Source organism: Rattus rattus, chromosome 1 (genome assembly GCF_011064425.1).
Source record: "Rattus rattus isolate New Zealand chromosome 1, Rrattus_CSIRO_v1, whole genome shotgun sequence".
NCBI lineage: Eukaryota > Metazoa > Chordata > Mammalia > Rodentia > Muridae > Rattus > Rattus rattus.
In genome coordinates, this window is record NC_046154.1 from 161,123,108 (window position 1) to 161,134,633 (window position 11,526).

An 11,526-nucleotide genomic window follows, 5' to 3' on the forward strand; every position below is an offset into this window, starting at 1 on the left:
CAACATCTTCGATTTCTGTTGAGATAGCATGAAGCTATGAAAAACTATATTCCAGTACAGCCCTCTTTACAGATGTTGTTGTTTTTGAAAACTGGCTTTTGAAATGTTGATGGTATTTCACCCTTACGTATCATTATAGTTCTATAGCATAACCTCCTTCCTCACATTTTACTTAGACCACCTAACAGTCAGAGGGTCAAAATGAAGAACCATACAGAGGTGACAGTTTTCATCCTAGCAGGTTTGACTGATGACCCACAGTGTAAAGTTGTATTATTCATATTCCTGCTTCTTACCTATCTGCTCAGCATCACTGAATTTTTCTTTCTTAGAATTTTCCTACACTACTACATGCATACCCAAATTGCTTCTTACTATGGCAACTGGGGACAAAACCATTTCTTATAGTAATTGTGTGACTCAAGTGTTTTTTGCTTTTCTATTTGGAGCATCAGAATTTTATTTGCTGGCTGCCATGTCCTATGACAGATATGTGGCCATCTGCAAGCCCCTGCATTACATGACCATCATGAACAATAAAGTCTGTGTGCAACTGGTTCTCAGTTGTTGGCTTGCTGGTTTTTTTGTCATCTTCCCTCCACTTGTGTTAGGCTTGAATCTTGACTTCTGTGCTTCCAACATTGTTGATCATTTCTACTGTGACACCACGCCACTCATGCAGCTTTCCTGCACAGACACACAGCTCCTGGAGACAATGGGATTTGTCTAAGCTTTGGTAACTCTCTTACTCACATTGGTTATGGTGATCATATCCTACACCCACATTGCTATTACAATAATAAAAATTCCTTCACCTGAAAAAAGGAAGAAGGCTTTCTCTACATGCTCTTCTCACATGATTGTGATATCCCTTTCTTATGGCAACTGCATCTTCATGTACCTTAAACCATCAGTCAAGCAGAGAGTATCTATTTCCAAGGGAATTTCTGTGCTCAATACCTCAGTGGCTCCACTGTTGAATCCTTTTATCTATACCTTGAGAAATCAGCAAGTGAAAAAAGCATTTTTAAATACAATACACAGGATTGCATTGTTCTTAAAGAAATGACTGTTTTATTCAAATATATAGAGGAAATGAAGAACAGAAATTCATATCACATCAGCAGAATTTTAAAGAGGACTTCCCATTTTGACTTTTTTTCTTTATACCATACATCATTTCAAGCTACCTGTTCAGTGAAATTCTTTGACACAAGTATGAAAAATTCTTTTACTTTCCAATACAGATACTTAAATTACTCATTCTCTTAAACATTGAAGGATTTGAATATACATTTTTCAATGTCTCTGTAGATTTTAGAATTCAGGATGTGACTTTCAGTAAGACTCTGTACTAGAATGCCTGCACAGAAAGCAGAAAACCTGAATGTGATTCCTTAATTCTACCAAAACTAACATATTTTAGTTTTAAATTTTAGTCATAATTAAAAAAAAAGGTTTCAGATTATATTTGATGAATGTAAAATGTTTAGTTAATTATATTGCCATATCTTTATGACCATATACAAAGAAGGTAAAATAATAACTTGTATTTTGCCAATTCAGTGGGTATTTTACTTAAGAGACTATTATCCTAGCTCCTTTCCAATACTTTTGATGCTCACAGAATAGAAAAAATTATTACAAGTTGCCAAACTTTCATTTAAAATAATCACTTATTTTCTTTATGGTTGATATTTTAAAGTAGATTTTATTGTTTTTAAGAGCAGATATGTTTAGAAATGAAATGTATGTATGCATGTATGTATATGTATATGTGTGCATTTTTGAAACCTAAATTCTGTTTCTTTGATGTAAAATATTCTTTAAGTTTACTGGAAAGTATTTTTGAATATTCACTAACTATAAACAATGCTGAAGCAGCCATGTTGGTGAGGATGAATGGATACAGGTTCTGACATTTTTGGGAGGGACAGTCTCATATTAAACTTCCATTTCCTCTTACAAACACTTTGCCTTGAGCCTTAAGTATAGCAGTTTTTTTTATAGATATATCTAGTGGGACTGGCACCACAATTCTAGATTTTCATCTACCATATTTTTCTGCAAATATTTCTACATATTGAAAAGATATTTCCTTTAAAAGGATCAAGTATAATGATCTGTGACTGTAAAGACAAATATTTAGAAGTCTGAACAACATGACTACCTAAACATAACCTGAATAAGGAAAACACCACTAGACATGCTAACATTGAAATAAGAAAATTCATGTGGCCTCACCACAAACAAAAAACTACAGCAACTAAGGAGTGCTGAGATGTGGAGAAATCGTCTTCTCTGATGAAAAGCATATTAATTGGTTAGCCAATACCAAACTTTCATTCTTGAAAAAATATGTAAGTGTATGTACATACAACTAAGCAGGTTGTATTTTATGCCATTAGGAATATATGTAGATGGTGTATTTATATATGTATATGTATATGACGTATATATCTATATGACATACATGTAAAGAAATAGAGTCTGTAACTGTGAAAGCATGTAAAGGATCTATATGGGAATGTATGAGAGTAGAAAATGGAAGGCATAATTGATATGATTATATTATAGTTTCAAATATATAAAAGAAAGAATGCTAACTCAAGGTATTTACTAGTTTTACACATTTTAAACAAAACAGGATTATAATACTCACCCATTTATCTTTTTTCCTCCAAACCCTCCCATTTGTTTTCTCATTCTCCTTTTAGTATACTATTATTACATATGCATATATGTGCACAAGTAGATGACTACAACTGCTGAAATTGCTTATCTCTTGTACATAACACACCTGTATGTAATGTATATTTACAGAATGGCACATATAAAAACATCTTTGTATGTTGATATAAATTCCACTAATGAAACCAAGGCATTTAAAAAATAAATCTTTTTACAAGATTTTTTTGTTTGGTTTTAATTTTATTTAGATTTGTTTATATATTATATATGAGTTCACTGTAGGTGTCTTCTGACCCACCAGAAAAAGGCATCAGATCTCATTACAGATGGTTGTGAGCCACAATATGGTTGCTGGGATTAGAACTCAGGACCTCTGGAAGAGCAGTCAGCACTCTTAACCACTGAGCCATTTCTCCGGGCCTTTAATTTTGTTTAATCTTTGTTTTCTTTACACTTTAGATTTTACACTTGGTCCACCCTCTAACTGTTGTCCATCCCATACCTCCTCCCAACCTCCTGTCTTCACAAGGATGTCCCCACCCCTCAGTTTCCACCCCATCAGACCTCAAAACACCCTGGGGCCTCCAGTCTCTTGAGGGTTAGGTGCATCTTCTCTGACTAAACCCAGACCCAGCGCTTCTCTGCTGTATGTGTTGTGAGGTCTCATAGCAACTCGTGTCTGCTGCTTGGTTGGTAGTCCAGTGTCTGAGAGATCTCAGAGGTCTAGGTTAATTGAAATTATTGGTCTTCCTACAGGTTCACCCTCCTCCTCAGCTTCTCCCAGCTTTTCTGTAATTCATCCACAGGGGTCAGGAGCTTCTGTCCATTGCTTGGGTACAAATATTTACACTTGACTTTTTCAGCTTCTCTTTGGATCTTTTGGAGGGCAGTCATGATAGGTCCCTTTTTGTGAGCACTTCATAGCCTTAGTAATAGTGTCAGGCCTTGGGTCCTCCCCTTGAGCTGAATCCCAATTTGAGCCTCTCAGTGGACCTCCTTTTCCTCAGGCTCCTCTCCATTTCAATCCCTGCAGTTCATGCATGTCCCTTTGGGTCTGAGTTACCTCACTTAGGATGCTATTTCCTAGATCCAGTTTTTCCTTTTTGTTATAGGTCAAATTCTATTGTAGACTCAAAATGCATCTTAATGAGAATCTTTAAAAGTTAAGGATAATAAACATTATTTTTACAGATATTTTATTTACCAACTTTTTTATAAATATGTTGTGCTTCTCAATGTTGTATTTTTAATTTGTCAATATTTTAGTGATGTAAAACATTTTAAATTTCAGAATGTGTGAAAATGATTTGTTGCCATTAGAAAGATGGGACCTTTAATGCAAACCTAGCTCCACAGGAAAAAAAACAGATATTTATGATTAATATTTAGAGGGTATTTAGATAAACAGTTAGAAAATCAATCCCACTTCAGGCTTATCTTGGATTCCTCAAATGTTTTCTATCAAGGAACTAACTCTCATATTTTTAATACTCAAGGGTCTACTGGATATTTCTCCTTAGCAGCTTTATTTTTCTAATATATCACATGATCATAATAGATAAGTTTGTAGATTAAAGTGAACAAATGAAAAAATGGGCTATGACTTTTAAAAAGGCAAGGATAGGATATATAAGTTTGAATGGAGAAAAGGAATTAGAGACGATTTAATTATATAATAATTTTTAAACACAAAGAAACCATTCTTTTAAAGACTTCAAAATCTAACCCAATTTTTTTGTTGATACTAATAGATAAACATGCAAGCAGTGGTGCTGCTCAAAGAGATGGAGAGAACAAACACTAGATTCAGCTGTTTGGATGACAGCTGAGAGAAAAGAAAAACACAGGTCAGTGTTACTAGAATACACATAGATGTTAAGTTTCTACCAACTAAACAAATGCCTGGGTCCCTGGCCGATTGACATCTTGTCACTCCTGCAACTGATTTCTATGGACCAGACTGTTTGGGACTTAGTTCCTAGTACTTAAGCATTTAGGGTGCTGATGTGTTCATCCCATGTTATCAAAACGAGTCTGCACAAGCTCCCTAAGACTTGGGTATAAACATGTTCACGTGTGTGTGTGTGTGTGTGTGTGTGTGTGTGTGTGTGTGTGTGTGTGTGTGTGTGTGTGGTGTAAATATCTTGTTTCTTTGGAGATTCAGCTGTGTCATGTGATATATTTCTGAAGACTGCCAAAAATGGATGTTTTGCTGAAGCAGACAATGGGTAGATCTTTTATTGACAATAGACACATGATTTCTTTTTTTCTGACAAAAGGGCATGTGGTGTTTTCCAAGAGAAGATGCTTGAGAGGACATGTGATATTTGGAAAGGGTGTAAGTGTTACCAAACAGACAGCAGACAATGTGGTAACATTGGTTTGCCTTGCCACTCTTTACTGGTCTTTTTGGGTTTTCCTGATGCTGGTCTTCATAGACAATGCTGTGGCATTGTTTCACCTTGTCTTCTTTGCTAATCATAGCTTGTAGTGACCTATTAGAGAAAAGTACCCCAAAGAACTTCTTGTGATATTCTGGTGGTTTCTGGTTACTTTCATGAACTCCGGCCTATTGGAAGAGCCTCACGATTTCTTTTGGATGAAATGCTTTTGCTAATTAGTGAATGGTATTTGAGACTGGATGAAGTAACTGCTGCTGATTCACATGATCTTACCTGCTGAAATCTTGACAATAAATATTGGATTCGATCCCAAGAACTATTTCTAAATAGGTCCAGAACCTCCTTTGCCGTATTAACCTTTCTTTTCCACTACCTATGATGGGTGGTGGCCTGGAAGGGAGGCTAAACCATTTAACAACTCTTATTAAAGTAAGATCCAAAAAACTAAAGCCCAAATATGCGTGTGTTTTAACAGTGTTTAACAATGAATAACACAGGACAATCTGTGGTAGTTGGTTTTGTCCTTCCACTTACAAGGTTCTCAATCAAACTCTGGTTGTCAGAATTGGCTGAAAGTGCCATTTGTATTTGTGACTGTTACTTCTCTCTTTCTAGGTCTTTCAAAACACTGGTTGGCTAGTTCAACTGAGCTCTTTTGGCTCAAAACTCTTATACAATCTGACAGATTCACAGTCACTTCTGCAGGTTTCACACGGAATTGCTCTGCTCAGAGAAACTGCCTCTAAACTTCAGAAACTGAACTGAACTGAACTGAGTTCAACCAATTGTACCAACTGAACTTACTCTCCTTTCTCTCTCTCTCTCACTTTGCTATTAAATAGTCTCTCTTTCCTGTCTGTTCTCATGAGAGTTGGGCCTGTCTTGTCTCTGACTTATTCTGTCAAGTTTTTCTCTGATCTGTTACATTGTTTGCCCCTCAATTAAACTTCATTGTTTGGGATTAAAGATGTGTACTAAAAGCAGGACTGCATTCTAGTTTCTCTATATTTTCAAAATTCAAAAAATTCTACTAATTTTCCTAGCAGGATAATGATAAAAATTAAAAAAAAAACCCAAAGCAGTGATAAGTATCTGACAGACATTATAATAGTTATTAATACTGAGTAATGTTTGCATTTAGGTGTTCATAGATCATTGAAGTAATTATCCCAAATTGAAGGTGGCGAGATGGCTTGGTAAATAAGTATTTCATATTCTGAAAAAGAATTTATTCCTATGTGTTGTATTCTGGTCTTACAGGCATACTGTGTTGCCACACACACACACACACACACACACACACACACACACACACACACTAACTAACTAACTAACTCAATATTCATTTCAAAATCACAATTTGTGTAGAGTTTAATTTAACTCGTTGATATATAACACTGTACCTTTTGAGAAAACAAATAGGAGGAATGTTTCAATTACATACTCAGATATTGTTGCCTTGGTGATAGACTCACACACTGGGAATACAAGCATAGATCCTTAAAGCAATTATTCCTCAGAAGGGATTAATTTGTCATTATCTCCAAAGTAATGATTAGCATAGGATTCAGTATTATTTCACACTTGCTACAGTGTTTCTACAGTGGTCCTGAAAGTATGTTTTTTTTTATTAATTTCAGTATGTATGGAGAGTAATGATACAAGTTCATGCTTGCATCCACCCATATAGGCATGTATAGAAGTCAGAGGCTAACATCAAGGTGTCTTTCCCTGGTGACCTGACCTAAATTTTGAGATATGAAATCTTATTGAACCTGAAGCTCCTTGTTTTTGCTTGGCTGGTTGGCTAGAAAGTTAGATTCCAGGAACAGCATCCCTAGATTACAGGCACACTGTATCCAGCTGTTATATGGATTTTGGTGATCCAAACTCATGTTCTGATGCTTATATAGTCAGACCACTTACCTAGTCCCCACTGTATAACTCCCAAGTCCCTAAAGTGATTATTATTAATATAGTACTTTATATCCTTATACTTGTAAAAATTAACATTTTGGAAATGATATCATGGTCCTTGATGGACTGGTAATCACCATATAATCTAGCTTTAACTGAGTTGTAACAATCCTCCTGCCTCAACTTCTTAGGTTGGGCATTTACTTTTAAGATGAGGTCTAACTGTACAAATAATCTGAATTGAACTTGCCATCTTCATAACTCTGATGCCTAGTACATCACAATCTCCAGCTGGTAACATTTTAATTCAGTGATAAATATGAAAAGCCTATTGGTATTTTAAATTTGCTCTGTATATTTTTAAATCATTCTTTCTTTTCCTTAGGGATACTGTCTCCTTAGGTTTCTTATAAAGAGGCTATTTTACTCTTTAAGTAACAGGGACCTGGTATTATTAGCTAATTTCCAGGAGATGATTTTAGCTTTAATAATTGTTATGAAAGTGTGAGATTAAATTAGTTGTGCATACATGTCTTATCTCATGATTTCTTTGGTATTTTAAAAATGGTTAAATGAATTACTTGTTATGTAAGGCATGAGCTGAGGTTCTTAGAGATGTGGTTGAAAGTAAATATCTCTTTGAGTTTTAAACTTCACATCTTAATTGTGTGCTATTATTTAATCTGAAAATTCTTTTAATTTTCCTGTCCAAAAGATTAAATATTGTTTCAATGAGTATAATTGCTTTTTATTATAATTGTTCACATACTCAAGAAAAAGTGATGATAATATGTTCGATTAATGGTAAGTGAAATAATGACATTAATTTTCTTTAAAACATTTAAGAATAATTTATTTATAACAAAAATAAAATAAAAGGACAACATCAAGCTCAGGAGGGAGAAGTTGAGGGACACTAAGGTGACATAGAAGGAGGCAGTGGTGAATAAATGTGATCAATGTAGATTGCATAAATGCATGCGATTTCCATAGAATACAACATACTATTTAAAAAATTAAAAAATATATATAATGAAACTTAATATAAGTGACTAAATCATAAAATTTGCTTTCCTTCTTTGTATAAAATATTTATAACTTCTAATCAACGATATATTTATAAAATAAAAGTTATAAAGTCTGATTCAGGTACTTATATTTGAATTTCTAGGTTTTGAACCTGAAACCACACTGAAAAATTGTAGAGAAAATTGTAATCCTCCTGTTGGCTAATTAGTGAAAAGTTAGTCATGTTAGAAGTCATTCAAACATGAAAAGTTAGAAGTTACTTTTCCCAAGAGCATCAAATATACATGTTTTAGTACATTATTTAAAAAAAGGTCCTTTGAAAATATTGATTGTGATCAATGTATTTTGAGCAAGCATAACTTTTTGAAAATTTCTAATTGCCAAATTCAGTTGTTGAAAAACAAATATCTTTTTCTTATGTTTGAAAATAGTGGGATACCCACATTTGATTACAGACAGGCTAAGTTTTTGGACTGAGAAAGAAAATGGATATATTAGGAAAAAGAAAAGTACCAAATGAAAACAAGATCCAGGAATGAGGTAATGAATTAAATCTTTCTTTGAAACTCTATTTTGGATGTAGATTCCCTGTAATTTCTTCAAGATTCCTGGTCTCTGGATCTTGTGATTTTTTTCCCCTATTTTGGGAAATCCCCTGAGCCTTACCTATAAGGGTTGTCTTGTCTGTGTAGTCATTGGGGGCTGGACATTGCTAGGTCAGTTGTACTCAATTGTGACCAGTTGTGGTTTTCTGCGATGGCCTCAATCCACTGCAAATAGAAGCTTCTGTGGTGAAAGCTCTACTTATCTGTGTATATAATGATAACATTTACATGCAGTTAATAATTATGAAAGTTAGTTGTAGTAGATTCTCCTCTAAGATCCAGGACTTCCTGGGTAACTGACTAGGTTTCCTTCTTGTTGAGTAGACTGTAGGCCCAATTACAGAACTGTTGATTGCTGCTAAGACATGAAACCCACTATTTCCTTTTTAGGAATTTATTTCGGGTCTGATCATTATTGATAGGTCAGATTCATAAGCCTCAATGTTTATAGGATACAGATTGCATCTCCACTACTTGGCAGTTTTCAAAACTAATAAAAGAAATGGTTACCATGATTTTTAAAGTAAATTAGAGAGGGATAAAAAAAGTTGGAAACAATATTAAAAAATTTAAATCCTAAGAAAAACTTCTGTATTCACAAAGCAATAATAAAGCTTCCTAAAACAGAAAATGATTTTGAATGATAAAATATAATAAAAGAGCTGTAATATAATTTAACTAAACATTTTAATTTCAAAAAGTCAACGTAGAATATTTTGAATTCCCCTAATTTTTATTATCCTCAAGTTTACTTGAAAAAAATTAGTAATTTTAGAAAATAATAGTGAAAATTTAATCAAGATATTTTTATCTGAAACCATGACTAGATATATCAGTCAGTTATCTTACAGATATTTCATTCTAGTATAAAAATATGTGAGCTAACAACACAAGATTTGATCTTTTTCTTTGATATATATAATGTTGACAAGACTTATACTAATTATGTAATCAAACTATAGATTAAATCTACTGGGAGAATGTTTTACTTTTAAGTGTTATCAATTTTGTAGGATATCAGATTTGTGGATGTCTTAAGCACATGAAAGTTTTAGACATTAACAAAACATACAGTTTCTAAAAAGTCCCCTGGAATTCCACTTGTGAGAACACTCTTCATAAATTGCACATTTATTCATGTTTTTACACTATATTACCTAAGTAAGATCATTTCTAAAAGTATTTAAAGAATTATTTAGCTTTAAATAATGTGATTGTATTTTAGCGTTTACTAAAGGTCATAGTATATAACCGATATCTGATGCTGACATTCAAGTTTTATTTTTGTAAATATTTAATAATCTCTCTCAATTGTTTTATATTTACTTATTATTTATTTTGCATTTAAACTTAATTTCTTGATTGTATTACTCTACAAAGTTGTCTGTACATCACAGAAAAGCTATAAGAGGTAACAAGACATATACTTCAGCATGAAAAGTAAATGTTACTAATAAAACTAAAGATTTCAATTTATTATACTGACATAATTACCCTTAGGTTAAAAGACTACTATAATATTAATGGAATTTTTATTCCAAATGCAAAGATATTTAATAATTTACAGATTTATACTTGGTTTCAATTAAGTCAAATTTTAAATTGAAAGTTCTCAAGTTAATAAAAAAAAAGAAAAAAAAAGAAAGTAGAAATTCCTAAGCTCTTACAAGTTGCTCACATCAGTTTCCAATGGTGAGTTGAATTCTCTATTACCTTTGAATTCAGACCGGAGAACTATATTACTGTTATATAGTCACAACTGTATCTCTAATATCCATGGATAATGTATTTGAAAGGGCTATGCTAAAGAATATGGATCTTGTAAGTTTTTTGTTTACTGGATATACATATACTAATGTGGATATATATACATATACATATATATATGTAATATATATATATATATATATAATCTTTTTGTTCTTAGAACTTGACATGGAGAAATGAAGAACCATACAAGACAGATAGAATTTATTCTTCTTGGACTGACAGATAATCCTCAGTTACAGATTGTGATTTTTGTATGTCTTTTGCTAAATTACTTTCTGAGTATGATAGGGAACTTAACTATCATTGCCCTCACTCTGCTAGATCCCCTTCTCAAGACACTAATGTATTTTTTCCTCCGTAATTTCTCTTTCTTGGAAATTTTATTTACAACAACCTGCATCACCAGATTTTTAATCACCACTGTAATCCAGGAAAAGACAATTTCCTATAATGGCTGTATTTGTCAATTATTCTTTTACATATTCTTGGGAGGCACAGAGTTTTTCCTTTTGGCTACCATGTCCTATGACCGCTATATTGCCATTTGCAAACCCTTGCACTATGCATCTATCATGAGCAGTAAAGTTTGTCATCAGCTTGTCCTAGGTTCTTGGGTAACTGGATTCCTGGTTATTTTCCCCCCACTGATTATTGGCCTTGATTTAGATTTCTGTGCTTCAAATGTCATTGACCACTTCCTTTGTGATGTTTCTCCTGTCCTACAACTGTCTTGCTCAGACACAAATTTACTAGAAGTGACTGCTTTCATCTTAGCTCTCATGACACTCATTGTCACATTAGTAATAGTCATCCTTTCTTATGCTCACATTGTCAAGACAATTACAAAATTCCCTTCTGTTCAGCAAAAGAAAAAGGCCTTTTCCACTTGTTCTTCTCACATGATTGTTGTTTCCCTCACTTATGGGAGTTGCATATTTATCTATATAAAACCTTCAGCAAATGAAAGAGTGACTTTGAGCAAAGGAATAGCTGTGCTCAACACTTCTGTTGCCCCTTTGTTGAACCCATTCATTTATACACTGAGGAATAAACAAGTAAAACAAGCCTTTGGAGCCATGTTTAGAAAAATATTTTCTGCTTCACAAAGGTAA

At 33.4% G+C, this 11,526-nt stretch overlaps 1 protein-coding gene and 1 pseudogene across 1 annotated transcript; both read left to right on the forward strand.

Annotated features, from left to right (window-relative positions):
- The first annotated feature begins 201 nt into the window (after window positions 1-201).
- On the forward strand, window positions 202-1,069 carry LOC116889935 (annotated as a pseudogene).
- Window positions 1,070-10,587: 9,518 nt separating this feature from the next.
- Window positions 10,588-11,526, forward strand: LOC116889936 (olfactory receptor 6C70-like). Its single transcript, XM_032890746.1, has one exon. It carries the CDS (start codon window positions 10,588-10,590, stop codon window positions 11,524-11,526), a length of 939 nt encoding a protein of 312 aa, XP_032746637.1.